Here is a 21498-nt window from a genome sequence, read left to right as displayed (position 1 = left end):
TGGCGGAAGTGTAGCTCTGCAGCTGGGCGCTGATGTTGCAATGAAACGAACAATTGACTTTCACTTCTTAGTAACATACATTCTTTGTTTTGGCTTCACTTCTGTACAGTGGGAGGAAGTGGAGACGCGTCATCCATCTTTATATACAGTCTATTTCCGCCTGATATCTAAATCCGCTGCTGAAAATAGTCCCCAACAAACTCAAAGTTTCCTCCTGTTTGAGAAACGTTTGCTAGAAACTACAGAGCCCAGCTATATTTAAAAGTAAAACTATACATAAAGTATGAGATAATGGATTTTTGGGGTTTTGGAGCTACAGATAGGGGCGGGAAACCTAAAAAGTATTAATAGTCGGACTAACACATTGTTGTTTTTGGTCTCCTCATGGGATTTGTTGACAAAAAACAAACACTAAAGCGAACCTGTTTTTCATCAGGACTGACGTCGCCTTCAAACCAGTGAACAAAAACACAAATACAGAAATCTCTCTCATGGAAAATAACCAAAACAGCTCTAACTTTGTTAGAAAATGGTGTTTTCAGAGCCTTTAAAAGTGTGTTATAATTCCAGTTTATTACAATTTGGGTCTTATGTTTTGTAGTTTTCATAAAGTTTTCACCGATATCTTTACGTATTTATTATATCTTGTTTTTTTTGTTTTGTTTTTTTACTGATGCCTCTTGTTACACAAGGATTATCTTATCTTAACATCGCTAAAAGAAGTCCAACAGGTCAACAAACATGAGCAGAGGATCAGACGGTTTGTAAACAAAGCCCCGAGGCCAGTCACACTTATTTTCACACTTCTAGTGCAATAATGGATTATTAGTTTCACTGTTTCTTCTTCTTCACCGTTGTGATCAGAGCTGATAGAAATGACGGCCAAAACTGCAATAATAAGACCCACGCTGTAATAAAGATTTAGCCCTTAAAGCACTGGTTCCCAACCTGAAGCAAAACCCTTCTTGATTTAAAGTTAAAACAACTAAAGAGCGAATAAAACAACGGTCAAGTGTAAAAAAAACTCTAAATTTGTCAAAATAAGAGCCTATTAAGTATATATGATTGTTAACAATTAAAAAAAAGTATATACTAGAGAGAATTGTATTAAAACTCATTTCTGATGCAGTATTCACCGGAAATAATCTGCTCATATTCTAGGTTTTGACCGAGTCTTGTTAAATATATAGTTGGCCTATATCTCAATATTTCATTAATTTCTGTAAAGACAACTAAATTAAATTGTTATTTTTAAAGTTTGGATTGTTATTTAAGATATAAATCGGAAAAATCGGAAAAGTACTCCGCAATAAAAACAACCAAACAATGGCTAAGTGTCAGGGAGAAGAAAAAAAATGACAAAAAATAAGCCTATTAATTGTGAATGACTGTTAAGAATTAAAAAAGAATACTTAATACAGACAGAAATTTGTATTAAAAGTTAAAAGCCTCAAAAAAATAACAGGAAACCTTATCAATAATCTGCTCAAAATTCATCCAAATCGCTCATTTTCCTGCAGTTATTGCGTTCACTATTTGGGTTAATTGTAAAGTTTGTCAGTTTATCAGTACTGTTATTGTTATGCATTGAATATAATATGAAATATGCATAAAATATTTACTTATTCAGGGGTCGTCAGCTTACACAATGACAGAAAAGGGGTAAAAAGGTTGGGAACCACTGCCGTAAAGAGCTGAAATAACCAAAACAAAAGCCGTTCTGTTCACTAATATAAAGCCCAAACAGCTCTATGAAATCCCTTTGTCATATTTATTTAGACAGGCTGGCTGTACGTAATGTAGGATTGAATCAAATTCACAACTATAACATAAAAAACATACAATAACAACAACAACAACCACTGAGAGTCCAGCATTAAAGATGGCACACAATCATTAAAACCGAGTCTATTTGAGGCTCGAACTCCCAGAATCCCTCACTAATGATATCTCGTCAGGTGTGTTTTTCTGTGTTTTTCCTCTACGCAGAGTAAAGAGAGTCACATGAACACAAATCAAACAGCTGGAGGCTGTCCTGTAACAGCAGGGTGGTGGAGGTGGTGGTGTGTGTTTGCAGTCCTCTGCTGTCTTATGGGTCCGTCTAAGGTTTTTAGCCTGCGGTCGTAAACCTCTGTTCATAACAGCGTTCACTCCGCAACACATCTCTTCAGCGTATGTAATGTATATCCTTCTCAAAACAAAAACAATCTTCAAAAAGCTTCAGTTGTTTTCAGTGAGGATAAACTGCAGGATTCCATGTACGGTACCAGGACCTGAAAGGACAAAGAATGATCCACTTAGAGCAGGGCTCAGCAACCTTTACTATCTAAAGAGACACTGTGGGCAAAAAAAATAATAACAATCTGTCTGGAGCCACAAAACATGTGATCATTGTGATGAAGGTAACACAGTTTGTAGTCTAAGTATATAGTATATAAGTCTAATGCAGTGAGGGCCAAAGAGACAATGTACTACAGAGTATTAGGACCACATTGAGGGAAAAAACATCTGAGATTTACACAATAAAGTCATAACTTTACGAGAAAAAAAGTCGTAATATTACGAAAATAAAGTCATAACTTTACGAGAAAAAAATTCAATAACACGTTAAATTACTACTTTATAATATTATGACTTTATTCTGTGGCCCTAATACTCCGTCGTACCATAGACCTACAACAATGATAAATAAAAATGAAAATGTAAACAACCATGTTCTTGTATCTCGTATTAGATGTAAAAGCAGGTTAATGTTTGTTACCCTGGTGTGCCGTAGGAAGCCGGGTTGACCTGAGACGTTAGAGAGATGGAGGCTGAGGACATGGACAGACCGTTGGGAGAAGCTTCACGGCTTAGACTGTTAGGAGACGAATTAGATGACACTGGAAGGAAAACGTAAAAACAATATTATGTAGTACATATATGCAGCTCTAAAGGTGTGTTTGTTTAGCTCTGGATAGTCAGATAAGAGATGAAAATATGTTGTTTCCAACATTAAAGGTCCCACATCATGCTCATTTTCAGGTTCATACTTGTATTTTGTGTTTCTACTAGAACATGTTTACATGCTGTAATGTTAAAAAAAATAACTTTATTCTCCTCATACTGTCTGCCTGAATATACCTGTATTCACCCTCTGTCTGAAACGCTCCGTTTTAGCGCATTTCAACGGAATTGCGTTGCTAGGCAACAGTTTGGTTCCGTGTTTACTTCCTGTCAGCTGATGTTATTTACATACACTGCAACAGGAAATAAACTGGGACACATTTAGAATGTTTAAAACCGTGTAATGGTCTAAATATTATTGTATATTTGTGACATCACAAATAGACAGAAATCCTGGCGGCTTGTTTCAAATGCACAATTTCTGAATCACATGTGCGTATTTCTCCATATATTGAGCGTTTTGATAGTTTAACAGTATTTATAAAGCACTTAAATCTGCTTTATAATATAAAAGACATGAAAATCTCACTTTTTACCATACGGGACCTTTAAGAATGAAGTTAATCAATAGCTGAATGTAAACAGTACTTGCCTCCACCTGAAGCCAGAGGGCTGTAGGATCTGGATGCTCCGGCCTGAAACAGTGAGAATGGATTAGATAAAGACAACTTCATATCAGGACTGTAATATATCTTCTCATCTTGCTTTATAACCAACAAGTTCCATATTTAACATATACTGTATACCAAGTAACCCAACCCCCATTGTTTGTGCCAGTTAGAATCTACGGCCCCGACCACGGCTCTGAAATATCAGTAAGTTAGAATCTATGGAAATGTTTTTAGACCGCTAACCATTCTGGAGTTGTAGCTGTGAGACTTGACCGATAGAGTCGTCACGGGGCAGTAGATCCTCTTCTCCTTCTGACGCCGATTACAGAACCAAACCCGAACCACCTCCTTCTCCATGCCGAGCTGCTCTGAGATCAGAGTTATCTCCTCCGAGTTGGGCTTCGGGTTCTGGAAACAAAACAACAACAAAACATGTTCATGATTTCCTCCTTTAAATGTTAGAACAGGAAGTCTTTGAGGTTTATAGTTGCCTGGCAACCACTGATATTCATCTATCATCAGGGTCTCTTTAAACACATGCTTTATTATTAACATATAACTTAATATGTTTGTAATGGAGTTACTTTTGTCTATAACTTTTCTATCATTGAGTAATCTGACGACCCCCGACTAAGTGACATTTTATGGATATTACATATTATATTTAATGCATAACAATAACAGAACAGAACAGCTGACAAACTGTACAAATAATCCAAATATTGGACGCAATAACTGCAGGAAATTTGTGTAAAACGAGTGATTTGGATGAATTTTGAGCAGATTATTGATACGTTTTCCTGTTATATTTATGACTTTTAACTTTTAATACAAATTTCTGCCTGTATTATGTTTTTTATTTTAAATTTTTAACAATCATTCACACTAAATAGGCTTCTTTTTTTTACATTTTTTTCTTCTCCCTGACGCTTACACATTGTTTGGTTGTTTTTTATTGTGGACTACTTTTCAGATTTTTAAGTTTATATCTTAAATAACAATCCAAACTTTAAAAATAACAATTTAGATATAGGCCAACTGTATATTTAACAAGACTCGGTCAAAACCTAGAATATGTCTGGACTGTGTTCGGTCAGTCTCAGAATTTGCGGCTAAATTGTTCTACAAATACTCAGCGGTTGTGTCTATGATGTTAAATCCAACGCTACATGTCCACCAGGTCCGGCGAGGACACTATAGAGGACGCGCTGCTCCGCTCAGCTGGCCGTTCAAGCGGTGACGTACCCGATCGTAGCGTGCACCTGATCGGTCCCTGGTTTTCTGCTCGCTGTTTCAAACGTTTCAAACAGAAATAGGCGATGGTGCCGCTGCTGAATCTCGTTTCATTTTACAACTAGATCGCCTGGTTTGACGGCTTGGTCCACGTTTCGTGAGCTGGACGCGTCATTCTGGACGGGCTCATTTGCATAAAGGACTGTTCTCCGCCGTTTTGAAAGAGCAGCGACCAATGAGGACACTCCAACACTTGGTGGAGTTTTGTTTTGCGCTTGTAGGGATGGTCCTCTGCGGTCCAGACAAAAAATGGTTGTCTTCCAAACCTTAAAACCAAGAAGGCCTCACGACCCCGCTGTGAAGCTTTGGTGACCCCTAGTAGGGGTCGGGCCCCCCAGGTTGGGAACCAGTGACTTAGAAAGCGCTCACTATAAAACGTGTTTATATGAAGCATTGATTCAGTCGTGAACTCACATCCATGAAGCGTTTCTCCAGAGTCATCTTAATGTTCGTTTCAATGCTTGTCCTCTTTTTCCGTTTGCGTCCGTAGCCCTCCATCAGCGGCGGCAGAGAGGTGGGGTTGTTCATCGAGTCGGGAGGCGAGTTCTCTAATGAAAAATAAATAAATATATAATGTTAACATTCATCATAAAGTACGTCACAGTTGCACTCTGTCTTTCAGAGCGTATTTTGTGCTGCAGAATTATTGTTTTTCTGCTTAAAATTCTTCTTAAAGAGACAATTGTATTGAATTTTACATTTGCTTTGCTTGTTTACTAATCAGAATAATCAGTGGTACTTTAATTAAAAAGTAAAAATGGTGGTCACTGTGGTGTACCTGCGTCGCTCAGCCATTTCTCCAGCAGCGGTTTGAGCTTGCACATGTTTTTGAAGCTGAGGTTGAGAGCCTCGAAGCGAGAGATTGTGGTCTGGCTGAAATCGTTCCCGTACAGTTTTCCCATCGCAAGGCCCACATCTCCCTGTGAAAACACAACAGACATGAACTATATATCACCCTCTCATCATGCAAAAGTCAAAGTATAGAGTAAGCACCAAATATATTTGATTAGAAACTGCTGTTTTCAAGATCAAGAGTGAACTTTCACGCTCATATTTGATCAAATATCAGAACATTTTAATCATATTGGATCAAAATAAAAACCATAAATTGATGTTTGTCATGAAAATAAAATCTGATCGCTGCAAACGTGAAGACATCTTTTTAAAAAATTGATCCAAACCAACCAAAATCGAGTCAGTTTAGCCCAACCTGTACACACTACATGACGTATGAATGACACGGCAAGTTATTTAGCGTGCAATAAGAACGCCGTTCTTGCTTTTGGTGTGTCATTTATACGCCATGTAGTCTGTATTGAATGCAAGGTAAATGCATCAACATAAACATGCTACGCTCAGAGAGAGTGACGTAGAATAAAAACGTGAGAAAGACTGTTTATGGTGGACAGAAGGGTCAAACAAAGACAGGACTTTCAACCAGGAGGCCAGTGTTCGTGTCTTAAAGAGTTGTTGAGATGTTTTGTAGTTACGTTAGCGATGTTTGTGACGTGTTTTCCGTACTTCTATCACGTTGTTTACATGTGTATTTTACTTAGTTTACTTCCTTATTTTAAGCCCGAACCATGACGTTTTTCCCAAACCTGACTAAATGGATTTGTTGCCTAAACTTAACCCTCAGAGACCCACAATAGACCCGTTTTAGTCTTCCTTACAGGGGGTCATTAGGGGGAGATAGCAGGTCAACAGTAGATGTCACATAGAAGTGGTGTACATCATCTGAAAGCTGAGAACCTGAGATGTAACTGTAAAGTTGTTCTAGTCATCAAACCATGAATACGACCTGAGGGAGCAACCTGAGAATTACAGGATACAAAAACCGTCATATACGTTTGAAAGTAAATATCCTTAAGGACTTTAGAAACTCGTTCTTGGTTTATATAAATATTCATAACTCGATCGTAGTGTAGTTCTTCCTCTTAATTACCTGGGTGAAGCCCAGTTTGATGCGTCTTTGTTTGAACGCTTTAGCGAACTGCTCCAGCTCCTCCAGGTCACTGGGTTCCTCCTGTGGTGGGACTGACATGTGTTTGGGCATCTGCAGGTGGGACATGTCCATGTGGTTCTCCATCGACGGCCCGGCCAGACCGGAGCGACTCATAGCCTGGATCAGATCGGAGAGACAGCACAGGAGAACAATCTTTCAGTTTCCAGGTGATGTAAATGAAAACAACAGTTTTTTTTACTGTCCTGTAGCACAACAACAACCATAATGTATCTGCAAGACGCAACGTTAACTTGGCCAGACGTTCTTGGTGCATTGTACTTTGTGTTAGTGTGAATGTAGACAGGAAGTGGTGTGGATGTACCTGTGGAGTCAGAGCCAGTCCAGGTTGATGCTGCATGAGACTAGTTTGACTCTGACAGGGAAGAGACAGCAGGTTCTGCTGCAGGAGGGCTGCAAAGGAAGAACAACAGGGTTAGATCAGTTATCTGTTCAGGGACTGCAAGATTGTTAAGAATGGAGCAAATTATGATTTCCGTTCATGCACAGATTAAACTTCAGAGAGCTTTAGAGGTTGTTTTGTTTATACCGTAGACAGAGGCAGACGTACTGGGCGGATGGATAAACTGTTGTCCATCAATAGTAAATCCCCCTAAAATCACAAATTCTTGTTTTTATCCTCCTGATACTTAATTAGCTCAAAGGCACATTTTTAAACTTTGCACAGAACCTCTTGATGTTAAGTTAGGCTATCTGTATTTAAACGCACAGACATGGATATATCAGTTTTCTTATCTAACTCTTGCAAAAGGAAGATGTTGGACTATTCCTTGAAGACAGCACATCTATTCTAATAAATATATTTCTACTTTTTTACTGCACCGTGCAAAGAAAAAGTCACGCACATAACCTCGCTTAAAACACACTTTGGTACAGATTAAACAAACAGTATATAACATGTTAATTATGAGATTTAAAGGAGCTGGGTGGTTCCCTTTGGTTTCCAGTCTCTATGCAAAGCTAAAATATTATAATATTTATATTAACTGTACAGACATGAAGGTGGATCTTCTCGTCTAACTCTCTGCAAGAAATGTGATTACGCATATTCCCCAAAAGTCTAGTCCCTTTAATTAAAGCTTCTGAATCAGGGGCACAACATATGTAGTTAAAAGCATGAGAATAAGTGAGTGTGGAGCGTCCACCTTGGTGGCTGGTGGGGCTCTGGGAGAGCAGGAAGGGGGACGGAGACGACAGGTGAGACGGAGGCATCAGAACCAGCTGCTGCATGGTGTGGAGGGAGGTGTGCTCCTGCTGGAGAAAACAAACACAAACAAACACAACAACAACGTGAGTCTCCACTCGCCTGTAGATACAGATGTCAGGGTGGAGTCCTGTTTATATGAGCACTCTGTAGTGGTGCAAAGTACATTTACACAAGCACCTTACTTACCACTAATTCTGAGGTATTTGTACTTTACTTCATCATTCTACATTTTCAGAAGGAACTACTTTTTCTTTCAGCATTAGTTACTATTTTCAATACAAAACATGTGGTCAGCTTATAAAATATGATGATTTGCTTTGGATGAAACATCCCAAAGTTAAATAAAGTAGTTAAAGTAAACAACTTTTATTATTAATGTTTCTTCTTTCTCTTCAGATATTTATTTGTATCTTTTAGAATTTATTCTTTTTCATGGCACTCCTATAACTCCATAGAAAAAGTATATATATATATATATTATATATATGGCACAAATGTATAAATATGGAAACATAAAGACAATTAATAAAATATGAAAGAATAATGATTAGCATTTTTATTTATTTTCACATTTATTTGTTCATTTATTTCTGTATATATTTTCTGTATATTTTATTATGTATTTTATAATACATAATAAAAATGTTATATGGTTATATGGCACTCCTATGACTCCATAGAGGAAGTATAATATATATATATATATTATACTTCTTCTATGGAGTCATAGGAGTGCCATAAAAAAAGAATAAAGCCGTAAAAGAATAAGAAAATAAATGTGGAAATGTAAAGACAAATAACAACAAACAAAATATAAAATAATACTTATACTCATTTTAATTTGTTTTCACATTTAATAATCAAAAATAAATGAATAATTAAATGAATAACTCAATAATTTAATAATATGTCCCAAAATTCAGTAAAATATATTAAAAATAAATGTAGCCATTAACTAATTAATAAAATGTGATATAAATTGATATTTCTGTTTTAATTAGCTTTTTTATTTATTTATCTTTGTAATAATTCCCTTATTTATTTACTTTTTATTTTTAGTTATTTTATATGTGTTTTTAAATTTATGTATTTATTTTTGTATTTATGTATTATTTATTTGTTATTTATTTATTTCTGCACGATTTTTGCTTTCACCCCTTATTTATTACCCTAAACGTATTTATTTCTGCATTTTTTTAAATAAAATAATAGAGTAATATATATGAAAAAATAAATAAATATATTTTAAAATATATAATATAATGTACAGAAAATATATACAGAAATAAATGAACAAATAAATGTGAAAATAAATGAATAAAATTATTCTTTAATATTTTATTAATTGTCTTTATATTTCGATATTTATACATTTATTTATTCCTCTTTATATTTGCACATTTATTTTCTATATATAATCTTTTACAGACAGTACATCATGTGCACATCTTATATCATGGATCTAAGTCAGAGGTTGTGTATTTTTGGAGCCGTCTGTGTTTGTGTTCATATGTTGAATATGGTAAATATAAATACTGTTTAAAAGATAAACAACCGACCCCAGACAGCTGACCTCCAGGCACGGGAGAGCTCTGTGTCAGGTGACATGTCTTCAGCGTGGCAGCTGAATGATGCGAGTCGTTGATGTCCTCTGTCTTTATCTGAGACATCGAAAGCACAACCAGTAACAGTATTAACTTCTAATAAATACATTTAATAATATAAAGGATAAGAAACATAGTGTGAGGATAATCTCAGGGGCAAATGAGTGCATGTTGACGTGTGTTTGTGTTCGTGTTCACTCGCTCTAGGACCAGTTTGGTCACTAAACACGACACAAAGAGTGATAGACTCTCTCCCTCCCCTTGGGCAAGCCAGTATGCAAATAAACCCCCACCGACCTAACCCCTGAAAGCCATCATGGCACTTCCTGAAAACACTGAGCGCTGTGAAAGAAACCCTGCTCCTTGCCAAGAAAAAAGAGTGTTTGGAGAAGTATCCAAATAGCTGCAAACTATTTGAGATGTTTCTGAAGAGATGGCAGTCACTGTTGACATTTATCCCCGAGGATGTTAGCCGTCTCACAGTCAGTTGATAAAAGGCAAAACGATCAGCAGCGTTCTCGTCGCTCTCGGCTATTTATACTCCAACTGAGCTTCGTTATTAATAATTATACAGAAAGTCTTGTGATAATCTTTCTTGTACTTGTTATCAGAGACAGAAACCAGCGATGAATTGATCTATATAACAAGTTTACACATTTATTAAAGCCCCTCTCTACTTTATTGTTGTATTTTGCACTTGAAAAATGTTCCCCAAATAAATGTTTAGCTGCTGCTTTTTATGACCCAACCTGAGTAAACTGGCACGAAGAAGGCCTGATATTTAGTAGATTAGACATTCAAAAATGAATGGCAACAAAGTGACATTCAATGTTAGTGAATATATTTAAAGTTCTGCAACACCGAGTTAATATAATTCATTTTATTAAGTGAATCCAAATCCAATTATCTAGATATTTAGTTACCTTATATCAATTTCACCCAGTTAATTTGTAAATATTTATTAATTTCATCAGATATTTAGAAAATATAAATTACTTTTGTTCAGATCCTTAAACATAAATAAATTTCTCTCAGATAATTAATAAATATAAATCAATTTGACCATGATAATTAGCAAATATAAATCAGTTTTCCTTCTGAAGAGAGATTAGTCAAGTATTTAATACTCTTATCAACATGGGAGTGGACAAATATGTTGCTTTATGCAAATAAATATATCTATATTTATTACTGGAAATCAATTAACACAAAACAATGACAAATATTGTCCAAAAACCCTCACAGGTACTGCATTTAGAATAAAGACTTAGCATGTCCGAAAAAGTTAAAAAAAATATGTAAAAGAAAAGAAAAAAAAGTCAAAAAATGTCCGAAAAATATCTGGAAAACTCTGAAAAACAAACTCTGAAAAAGTTGAAAAGAAATGTCTGAAAAATGTCCAAAATATGTCTGAAAAAAGTACGACAAATCTCCGACAACTGTCCAAAAAAAAGTAAAACAAATGTCTGAAAATGTCCCAAAAAAAGTCAGAAAAATCTCCAATCATAACATGTCAAACTGCAGCCCAACAGGCAACAACAGCTGTCAGTGTGTCAGTGTGCTGACTTGACTATGACTTGCCCCAAACTGCATGTGATGATCATAAAGTGGGCATGTCTGTAAAGGGGAGACTCGTGGGTACCCATAGAACCCATTTACATTCACTGATCTGGAGGTCAGAGGTCAAGGGACCGCTTTGGAAATGGACATGACAGTTTTTCCTCGCCAACTTTTAGTTTGGAGCGTTATTTAACCTCCTTCATGACATGCTAGATTCCAAAATTTGACAGCCCTAATTATTACAGAAAGTGAATATATATATAATTAATAGATCTGAGAAGATGGTTAAACTGCTTGCAACTGGATCAACGGCTCTATACTACAGGACAAATGTGTATTAATCCGCAGCTGAAAATAGTCCCCAACAAATGCACTATTTACTACTTTACTTGCTTAAAAAATACAGTTCCTATCTGTTATCCTGCTGTATATATATATTATGAACAGGTTTACTACTTCAAGCTCCTAAAGGGGTTCTGGATGGTACTTTAATGTTAAAGATTTTAAAGATTAAGAAGTGAATTTTGATCCATGTTTGCCCTAAAAATACATGATGAGAGTGTTCACATGACTGTGTTGAATACAAACATGAATGTGTTACTACACGATAAACAAAACAATCCAAATCCTCCCGATGAGAGAGAGATACCTCATTCATGAAATCCTCATTCATGTGAATCTGAACACAGGAAGTTATTAAAAACTCTGGTACTCACATGTCGGCTGAAGTTGATTCCTATTTGCTCTAAAAGTCAGAAAAGAGAGAGAAAGAGATTCAGGTTTGTGACACACAGAACAAATGAAATCATATAAAGAAGTCTGTTGGCATTCAGTGTTGGCTACATGTTTACGTGAGACATGATATTTATGTTTATACAATTATTTCAACACTAAATGGTTCTATTGTTACGGCTGCAATGGCTTCAATTCATCTAACTTTATTTCAAATTAAATCAAAATGAACGAAAACTAGTGCTGGAAAAACAAAGTTAACTTTTTTTATTTGTATTAAATTGTATTTATTTATGGATCTACAAAACACACCACTCTCAAGGGAAAAACGTGTTACAGTAAGAACAACTTGTTTCTCACATGGTCCCAAGTTAAAATGTTAAAAGTAAGATATAAAGAAGTTGACGGTTGAATTGAATCAGTACAAACTAAACCACAACATAAACACACAGAGATGCAACAAAAACAGATTAATAACACATGTAAAATGATAGATAGATAGATGTATGAGGAAGAGGTCGGCGTGGGTGGGAGGGTCAAAAACCACAGGACTTTCTCCCAGGAGTCCGGTGTTCGTGTCTCGTGTGAAACCAGAAGTCAACGTTGATTTATTTTTCACATAACTTCCGTACTTAAAGGGACTCTATGTGAGAATCAGAAATGTCTTGTTAACAGCTTCACCTGTGGCCGTTAAGTCAACTAAAGTCAGCGTCCTGTTGTTGGCGCTTGTGCTCGCTCTACATAGACATGAAGGAGCATCACTCAACACAGTGAGGAGACACACGTCAGCTAAAAGCACAATATCACTCTATATTTCAGCTGCTTGGCAGTAATGTTAGCTGACCAGACCAAGGTCTCTCCATGAATCACTGCTGATCCTAGTGTTGGCTTTTCCTGCCTCAGCCTCCCGACCGCGGCCGGAGGGAACGGGGGAGACGCCGGAGTTTTGGTCGGAGACGATAACGTTTCTCTCTGCGGAGCCCCGTCACTTCACAAGACACGGGAAACCTCTGTTGGTCTGGAGGAGCTGCAGCAGTTATTTCTGCACAAACGTCCACTGAACATTCACTAGATATTCTCAGAGCTAAACTAACTCTTCTGCAGTGTGGAGTGAGCAGCATGCACGTGAGAGGTGGAGCAAAAGAGTGAGAACGAGCGCGGTGTGTGAGTGAAGGCAGGCAGAGGAGCAGAGGAGCAGAGTACAGCAGAGACTCCGGTCCTGGAGACCAAAGCTACGGTCTCCCCCGCGTCCTCCGACCGCGGCCAACACTGTTTAACAGGCGGGCTTCACTAGATACAACCAAGAGGTTTTGGTGCTTCACTGGAGTTTGTGTTGGAGTCTGAGTCTGAACAGCGTAGCCACACAAGAGCGACCATGAGACACCGACCAGCAATGATTTATACCTGGAAGAAGTTACAAACAGTCCCTTTAAATCACGCCACTTCCAGTATTATTTAAACCTAAACTGCGATTTTTTCCTAAACCTAATTAAGCAGTTTGTTGCCTAACCAAGTCAATCTATTCCAACACCTAACTGAGTAGTTTTATTTTGAAAAGACTGGAGCGGAAATTGACACATGCGTCACATGTTGCTGGAGATTCATTGGAAAAAAAACTAAAAATACGTTGATGAAAGTCGTGCTGAGCGTTTCGAAAAAATTTGTAGTACATGAATCATATAGATTAAATCAATTTCATAAACTGCAGTGAGACTTTGTTGGTTTATAGAAGAACAAACTTCTGATGAGTCTTTTCAAGAAGTTCAGTTTTCCTGCTGCAGTCGGTCGGTGTTGAGAGAGAGAGGAGAGGAGAGGCTGATAGAGGAGGAGAGTTCAAAGGTGTTCTGGATAAGCTCAAATCATTTGAATGTCAAATCGTGCCTATGGGACTGTGTGTGTGTGTGTGTGTGTGTGTGTGTATGCGTGAGACACGCGATGCAAATACACCTATAAACCCCTCCCATCACCTCACCACCACCCCACTATGTCACTGCCCCCCAGCACAACCAGCATCACAGCCAAACTTCCAGTATGGAAATGACCAAGACATGCAAATCATCTCTGAGCGCAGGAAGCCTGGTACCAGCTCTCCGTCTGCACACACACACACACACACACACACACACACACACACACACTGGACACTGGCTACAACAAATTCTCCATTTGAACCAGTTGTTTTGTCTTCCCCTCCATCTGTTAAATCCTTAGAGTGTTTTATTAGGTGAGCAGACGAATAAAAGCAGCGAGTGAATTATTATAAACTGCTCTTTGAACAAGTGGAGTGATACCAGCCCTTTGGCACACACTCATCTGTTTGACTTCCGTTTGTCTTGAGGGCTGAATTAATTAATATTATTCAGCCTGAACGTGACATTTATACAGTATAAAGTCACAGAACGTGTATCTCAGATAGATAGAGTGCTTTATTACTCCCTTTATTAATCCAAAATATAAAACTTATCAACAATAGCTTAGAAAAAAGAGAGATTTTACTGTTTACTTTGAAGCTTTGACCGTTGCCATGGTAATCAACCTCCAATCAGTATTAGAATGTTTTGTTTTTTTATATAAGTATGTATATTAAAGTATTAATCCCAAAATAGCCCAAGAACTAATGAATAATCCCACATGTATTATTCATTATTCATTATTCATTATTCATGCTGCAAAGCTTCAAATACCTTTGAATATTTCTCACCGAAGCTTTTTTCGGGACGGCCCTCATACTGTAAAAAGTAGTAATACTGTATACTGTTTGCACTATTATTACTAATAGTATATTGTTTTTTGGAGTTGCAATAAATCACTGTACATTTCCGATTTGAATTGATCCAATATGCATATGAACGGACGTCAAAAACTGTGATGTTGGATAAGTTAATATGAGATAATTCTTTATTAGTCTCACAGCAGGTCAATTTGCATTGTTATTTAATGTCAATATTTAATCGCATTTAATTGCATGATAGTCCATAATTAAAATTGAATTAATCGCACATTTTTTATCTGTTCAAAATGAACCTTAAAGGGAGATTAGTCAAGTATTTAATCCTCTTATCAACATGGGAGTGGACAAATATGCTGCTTTATGCAAATGTATGTATATATTTATTATTGTAAATCAATTAACAACACAAAACAATGACAGATATTGATCCAGAAACCCTCACAGGTACTGCATTTAGCATAAAACAATATGCTCCAATCATAACATGTCAAACTGCAGCCCAACAGGCAACAACAGCTGTCAGTGTGTCAGTGTGCTGACTTGACTATGACTTGCCCCAAACTGCATGTGATTATCATAAAGTGGGCATGTCTGTAAAGGGGAGACTCGTGGGTACCCATAGAACCCATTCACATTCACTGATCTGGAGGTCAGAGGTCAAGGGACCCCTTTGAACATGGACATTAGTTTTTTACTCGCCGAAACTTAGTGTGACTTTGGAGCATTATTTAGCCTCCTTCACTACAAGCTAGTATGACATGGTTGGCACCGATGGATTCATCAGGTTTTATAGTTTCATATGATGCCAGTATCTTCACTTTAAAACTGCTACAACCTCAGAAAGATTAATTGCGTTAATGCGTTGAAGAAATTAGTGGCGTTAAAACATATTTGCATTAACTTTAAATTTAAACTTGACACTACTTATAGCCTACATGTCAAGTAATTGATCTTAAAAGCGTTCAGAAAATTAACAGCAGCAAGACATAGTTCTAATAAATCCAGATATTTAAACGTAACATTCTACAGCTTCAACTTAAAAGCAATGAACTGTGTGTCACATCATATCATATTAGAGTTTCTATTGGCCCAAAGCTAACGTGGGTGGGAGTTACAATATGATTGTTTTATTGGTGTAAATGGTCTGTAGATATGCACTTTTTAACGATACAGCATAGATTTACAATTTATTAATTATTTTACGGACCCCACTTTGACAATCCCTGATTTAAAGGATGTCTGATGTTATTCTATATTTGTATTATTGTCAACAATTTCTATGAAATGAACCAAAACCTGCTCTCTGCCCCGAGTTCATCAGTTCCTAGTTAATCTTAAATAATAAAAAAATATAGTGTGTTATAGTTTGGTTGTTTTGCCCCTTTTCATAGTAATGTGAGTCTCTTTGTGGACACTTTGTGTCTTTGTAGTTGTTTTGTCTCTTTGTAGTTGTTGTGTGTCTCTTTGTAGTCATTTTGTCTCTTTGTAGTCGTTTTGTCTCTTTGTAGTTGTTTTGTCTCTTTAAAGTTGTTGTGTGTCTCTTTGTAGTCATTTTTTCTCTTTGTAGTTGTTTTGCGCCTCTTTGTAGTTGTTTTGTCTCTTTGTAATTGTTGGTGTGTCTCTTTGTAGTTGTTTTGTCTCTTAGTAGTTGTTGTGTGTTGTCTATGTAGTTGTTTGCGTCTATGTAGTTGTTTTGTGTCTCTTTGTAGTTGTTTTGCGTCTCTTTGTAGTTGTTTTGCGTCTCTTTGTAGTTGTTTTACGTCTCTTTGTAGTTGTTCTATCTCTTTGTAGTTGTTTTACGTCTCTTTGTAATTGTTTTGCATCTCTTTGTAGTTGTTTTACGTCTCTTTGTAGTCGTTTTAAGTCTCTTTTGTAGTTGTTTTGAGTATTTTTGTAGTCGTTTTGAGTCTCTTTATAGTTGTTTTGAGTATCTTTGTAGTTGTTTTGCATCTCTTTGTAGTCTTTTTATGTCTCTTTGTAATCGTTAGTTGTCTTTGTGGTCATTTTGAGTCTCTTCCTGGTTGGTACGTGTCTTTTTAAGTGACATTTCGTCGGTGAAGGCCAGGGGGGGCCCTGACACATTGTGCCCCTCTGTGCCCCGTATAGGCCAGTTCAGTAATCCATCCACTTATATAAATCTATATTGTATATATTTGACCTGATATTAATACACTCAGGTCTCCTAATGACTGATGATGAGAGCTGCATGAACATTTCTTCTGAATCAAAGTGTCCCATCTGATGTGATCATAAACCGACATAAAGAGCAGTTCAGTGATGGCATGTTAACAAAAACACAAAGTTCACTTCTCTCACGCTGCCATTGTCTCAACAAAAAAGTTCCACTTTTTTTTCTGTTACTGGTTCCTGGTTTTTTGTTTTGTGGCTGGCTGGCTGGTGTCCTCGGCCCCCGGGCAGCCAGCACGCATCTCTCTGCAAACAGCCTCGGGGGCATCCTGGTATGGCGACCAACTGTCACAATATCCACTCACACTCACACTCTCACAGACTCTCTCTCTACGAGACACCAGCTGGTCAAAATGATGCTTTTATTTGTACCACATCAGGTATGAGGAACATATTTGTTGCTTAAAAACCTACTCTTTGTGCTGACGTTGTACTTAAATAATAAACGTTTCTAAAAACCTGAGGTAAAAAACACCACCAAAGATCATTGAACTTAAAATTTTGACTCTAAAAAGCAGGATTCAAAATGATATTTAAAGATATTTTGTAAACTTGAGACAACAAAAATCCTCTCAGATAATCCAGACACTATATATATTATCTTCCTATAATAAACTCTTCACGTTGAAGCTCCCTAAATAAAACATTCACATGAACAAACTGTTTCTGTGGAAGTGCAGCATCACAACAACCTCACATCTGTTGAGCTTCTCTCTCTGTGTGTGTTGTGTTTACCATGAGGAGAAAAAGGTGAAACATCCTTACCTGCCTGGTTGGCTGGAGCCTCCGACTGCTCCACCGTGTCTGCGCTCATCTTAATATCTGTAATGATAAATATGGCTGATTTTCATACAGGATTGTAACTTCACCGGGACGATGAAGCATCCAGGAAAATGATCTCTTGAGTTTATTCTAATGCCTCCCCTCCTCCTCCTCCTCCTCCCATCCACCACCAAACTCTACTAGTTATAATATTCATAAGCAAGGCAGATATTCCCATAAAGCAGTAACCACAACTCTTTATTAAATATATTAAATAATAATAATAACTGATGAGTAAAGGAGAAGTGCCTCACCTCAGACAGACAGTTTGTTGCTGCTCCAGCTGACGTCCGTCCTCCCTGATTATTCAAAATGAAGCAGGTATATTGGGGATAAAAAGTTTTGGAAATCCACGGCTGCTCATCAGCATTTTCCTAAGTGGAGAAGCGTGCACCTCTGCAGTACTACCCCCTGCACTGCCTGATAGGCTGATTTGCATATTTGCCTCAGAGCGTCCTATCCAGCTTCAGACTGTTTGCATAAAACAACAATGGGGTTACTGCAAATTACAGCAAGTGTGTGTGTGTGTGTGTGTGTGTGTGTGTGTGTGTCATCCTCAGAGTGCTGGATAACAAGATGTTTTAAGTAAGAAACATTAAATAATAAGCCAAAATGTAACATATATGTACTTTTATAAACTTTAAAAAAAATGTTGGCTCGTACTATTTTATAATTTTTACTAAATAAGCCCAAATTTAGACTTTTCTCATGAATCTAACTTAAAAAAAAATCATAATTTTTGACTTTCTATCAACTAATTGTTTCAGCTTTAAAGGACATTACACTTTCTGTACAGTGTTGATAATAATCAGCCGTACGCCAACTAGGTACAGAGATCTTAAAGGCATTCAAAGCTGTATTCAGAAGAAAAAAGCAGCCAAGCATAATAATTGATATCTATCCATCAACAATAATTTTCTTTTAGTTGATTATCTATTTATGTATGTCCTCGGTCAGTGGGGGAATGTAATCAAATACATGTATTCAAGTAGAGTGCGGTACTTGTGCTTTACTTGAGTATTTCCATTGTATGCTACTTTACACCTACTACTTCACTACATTTTGGAGGCAAATATTGTACTTTTTATTGCACTACATTTATTTGAGTTACATTGCAGATTGAAATTATTGATACAAAATTTTATTCAACTAATAAATGATTATGTATCATTAAGAATTAAGCTAACCAGCAGTAAATATTAAAAAAGTAAAATAATTAAAGTTACCCCCACTTTTACCAGCTGCAACATTAAAGTTGTGAATTATGGAGGACGGTATCTGCCAATATAAAAAATAAATGAATAAATAAATAACTGACTCGATAAATAGATAAATAAATAAATAAATAAATAAATATGTCATTAAATGTAGCAATAATAATATTAAAAATAAATGTAGCCTTTAATTAATAGATAATATGTGACATAAATTGATATTTCTGTTTTAATTTGCCTCTTTATGTTCTTGTCTTTGTATTAATTCTCTTGTTTATTTACTATTCTGTTTAATTTCCCCTGAAATGTGCCATTCTGCATAATGAGTACTTTTACGTTTGGTACTTTAAATATATTTTGTTGCTGATATTATATAGTACTACCACCACTGTCTTCACTAGTTCTGCAGTCTGTCGTCTGTCCACTAGGTGGCGGTAACGCTCCTTTAAACTGCCTGACAAACGCGACACAAATAAAATCAAGCGAAGATGAAATGCAGCCCTCTGATTGGTTATCGCTAGGGGACAGAACGCGTCACAGCCTCCAGCTAACGACTCATCTTCAGTTTATTGATAAAAACAGCCGTTTATCTTCGTTATTCCTGACTTTAATAACAGATTATTGATGTTTAACTGTAGATAAAGCAGCACAGTGAACGCCTGCTGTGTGCTGGGACAGATAATGTAGTTAAATCGGTAGTTTATGAGGTGAAACAGACAGAAGAGTCTCTGTGAAGGTAAGAGAGACACCCTGCTAATGCTAACATGCTAGCATCACAGTTATACAGAGCCTGATATTATTATCTGATTATTCATGTTTATTTATGTTATTAAGCATAAAGACAGCTGGATAACAGGTTAGTTACAGTTAGCTGATGATGCTGGGCCTTTATGTTGGGTGGCAGTTTGACTACAAGCTCACAGTGATGTTTGTAGCTTTAATATAACATTATATGAACCTTTATTAATACATTAATAAATTAATAAATATGTAATTAAATGTAGCAATAATAATATATATATATAGCATTATCTCTCCTTTTATTAATAAATTAATAAATAAATATATCATTAAATGTAACAATAATATAATATATATATATATATGTGTATATATATATATATATATATATAGCATTATCTCTTCTTTTATTAATAAATAAATAAATATGTCATTAAATGTAGCAATAATATATATATATATGTATATATATATATTATAGCATTATCTCTACTTTTATTAATAAATTAATAAATAAATATATCATTAAATGTAGCAATAATATAATATATATATGTATATATATATATACATATATATATATAGCATTATCTCTTCTTTTATTAATAAATAAATAAATATGTCATTAAATGTAGCAATAATAATATATATATAGCATTATCTCTACTTTTATTAATAAATAAATAAATAAATATGTCATTAAATGTAGCAATAATAATATATATAGCATTATCTCTACTTTTATTAATACATAAATAAATATTTCATTAAATGTAGCAATAATATATATATATATATATATATAGCATTATCTCTACTTTTATTAATAAATAAATAAATATGTCATTAAATGTAGCAATAAAATATATATAGCATTATCTCTACTTTTATTCAAGGACCATAGAAATGTCTTTATATATATTACCATTGAATGGTTTGCACTTTTTCATCTTTCCTTCAATAATGGCTATTTAACAGAAATAAAAACAATATAATTCTGAAATTCTGAACAGTAAAACAAAATAACACATAATGCTAAAATAATGAGAATAAAACAATAAAACTATGTTGTGCATTCATCAATCTTCACAAAACAGGCTAAACATAGTTAGAATTTAAGGTTGGTTTCATCTCATTTCTATACAATATGAACCTGTAAAAAGACTTGACACTTGTGCAGTTCATCACAGTGAATTGTATGTCTTCTTTTACTGTTTTGCAGCTGCAATGATTGATTTGAATTAACTTCTGCATTAGTTAAGAGGTTAGTTATAGTTAGCTGCTGATGCTGGGCCTTTAACGTTGGGTGGCAGTTTGACTACAAGCTAACAGGGATGTTTGTAGCTTTAATATAGAATTATCTGTACTTTTATTCAAGGACCAGACAAATATCTTTATATAAACTGGGAAAAAAAAGTTTGGAAACTTGTGTTTGGTGGATTATTTCTCTGTTGTTACAATGCCAATGGTCATTGTATTTTACATGGTTGGTAAGCCTGTTTATTTACCTTCACAATGATGTCCAACTGGTAAGGATCATGCATTTGTGGGATGAGCAGCACAGCTGATTATGTGGGGAGCGCCCAAGAAAATTTGCCAAAATGCTCTGCCAATGGTAAATATGAAGTAGGCTGTGTCGAAAAAAGTGTGGACCCTGAATGCTTAAAGCACAATTAAAGGTAGTTAAATAATGCTTTTCTATTTAGATCACTGGCTACGACTTCTTTGATTTGTCCCTGAGATCAACAACTTCAAACCGAAATGGATGAACAAAGTGTTGAGGTATGTATCTCACACACACCTCAGGTCAGACCAACAGCTGGATGA

At 35.9% G+C, this 21498-nt stretch overlaps 2 protein-coding genes across 6 annotated transcripts in view; one reads left to right on the top strand and one right to left on the bottom strand.

Moving 5' to 3' along the window:
* Positions 1–610: 610 nt before the first annotated feature.
* pou2f3 (POU class 2 homeobox 3) lies at positions 611–18108 on the bottom strand. Of its 2 annotated transcripts, XM_037747715.1 has the most exons (14): positions 17971–18108; positions 17660–17716; positions 11961–11989; positions 9640–9741; positions 8019–8124; positions 7403–7465; positions 7178–7266; positions 6796–6972; positions 5629–5770; positions 5265–5398; positions 3801–3965; positions 3539–3581; positions 2762–2882; positions 611–2273 (listed from the first exon to the last, which is right to left on the bottom strand). In XM_037747715.1, exons 2-14 carry the CDS (start codon positions 17706–17708, stop codon positions 2231–2233), a joined length of 1263 nt encoding a protein of 420 aa, XP_037603643.1. In that variant the 5' UTR covers positions 17709–17716; positions 17971–18108; the 3' UTR covers positions 611–2230. The 2 variants fall into 2 exon arrangements, with proteins under 2 accessions (XP_037603643.1, XP_037603644.1); XM_037747716.1 differs by lacking the exon at positions 7403–7465.
* Positions 18109–19434: 1326 nt separating this feature from the next.
* The window catches only part of trim37 (tripartite motif containing 37), a 22431-nt gene continuing 20367 nt past the window's right edge, over positions 19435–21498 (top strand). For 2 of the 4 annotated variants that reach the window (XM_037748981.1, XM_037748979.1), the window contains exons 1-2: positions 19437–19666; positions 21378–21453. In XM_037748981.1, the coding sequence (XP_037604909.1) occupies positions 21433–21453 (21 nt within the window). In that variant the 5' untranslated portion in view covers positions 19437–19666; positions 21378–21432. Of the gene's footprint in view, positions 19667–21377; positions 21454–21498 lie in introns of all 4 variants that reach the window. The other 2 variants (XM_037748978.1, XM_037748980.1) reach the window with 2 other exon arrangements.

This window comes from Sebastes umbrosus, chromosome 17 (genome assembly GCF_015220745.1).
Source record: "Sebastes umbrosus isolate fSebUmb1 chromosome 17, fSebUmb1.pri, whole genome shotgun sequence".
Classification (NCBI taxonomy): Eukaryota; Metazoa; Chordata; class Actinopteri; order Perciformes; family Sebastidae; genus Sebastes; species Sebastes umbrosus.
The sequence above is the reverse complement of the archived record's forward strand: the minus strand, read 5'-3'. Positions and strand labels throughout refer to the sequence as shown.

What these genes read in the sequence shown, in the direction of transcription:
- pou2f3 (XM_037747715.1), bottom strand. Translation starts at nt 17,708, where the DNA reads ATGAGCGCAGACACGGTGGAGCAGTCGGAGGCTCCAGCCAACCAGGCA. An exon ending in GAGCCCCACCAGCCACCAAG is followed by an intron (nt 7,466 to 8,018) that starts GTGGACGCTCCA and finishes TTGTGATTTTAG; the next exon opens with GGGGATTTACTATTGATGGA. An exon ending in GAAATGGCTGAGCGACGCAG is followed by an intron (nt 5,399 to 5,628) that starts GTACACCACAGT and finishes ATTTTTCATTAG; the next exon opens with AGAACTCGCCTCCCGACTCG.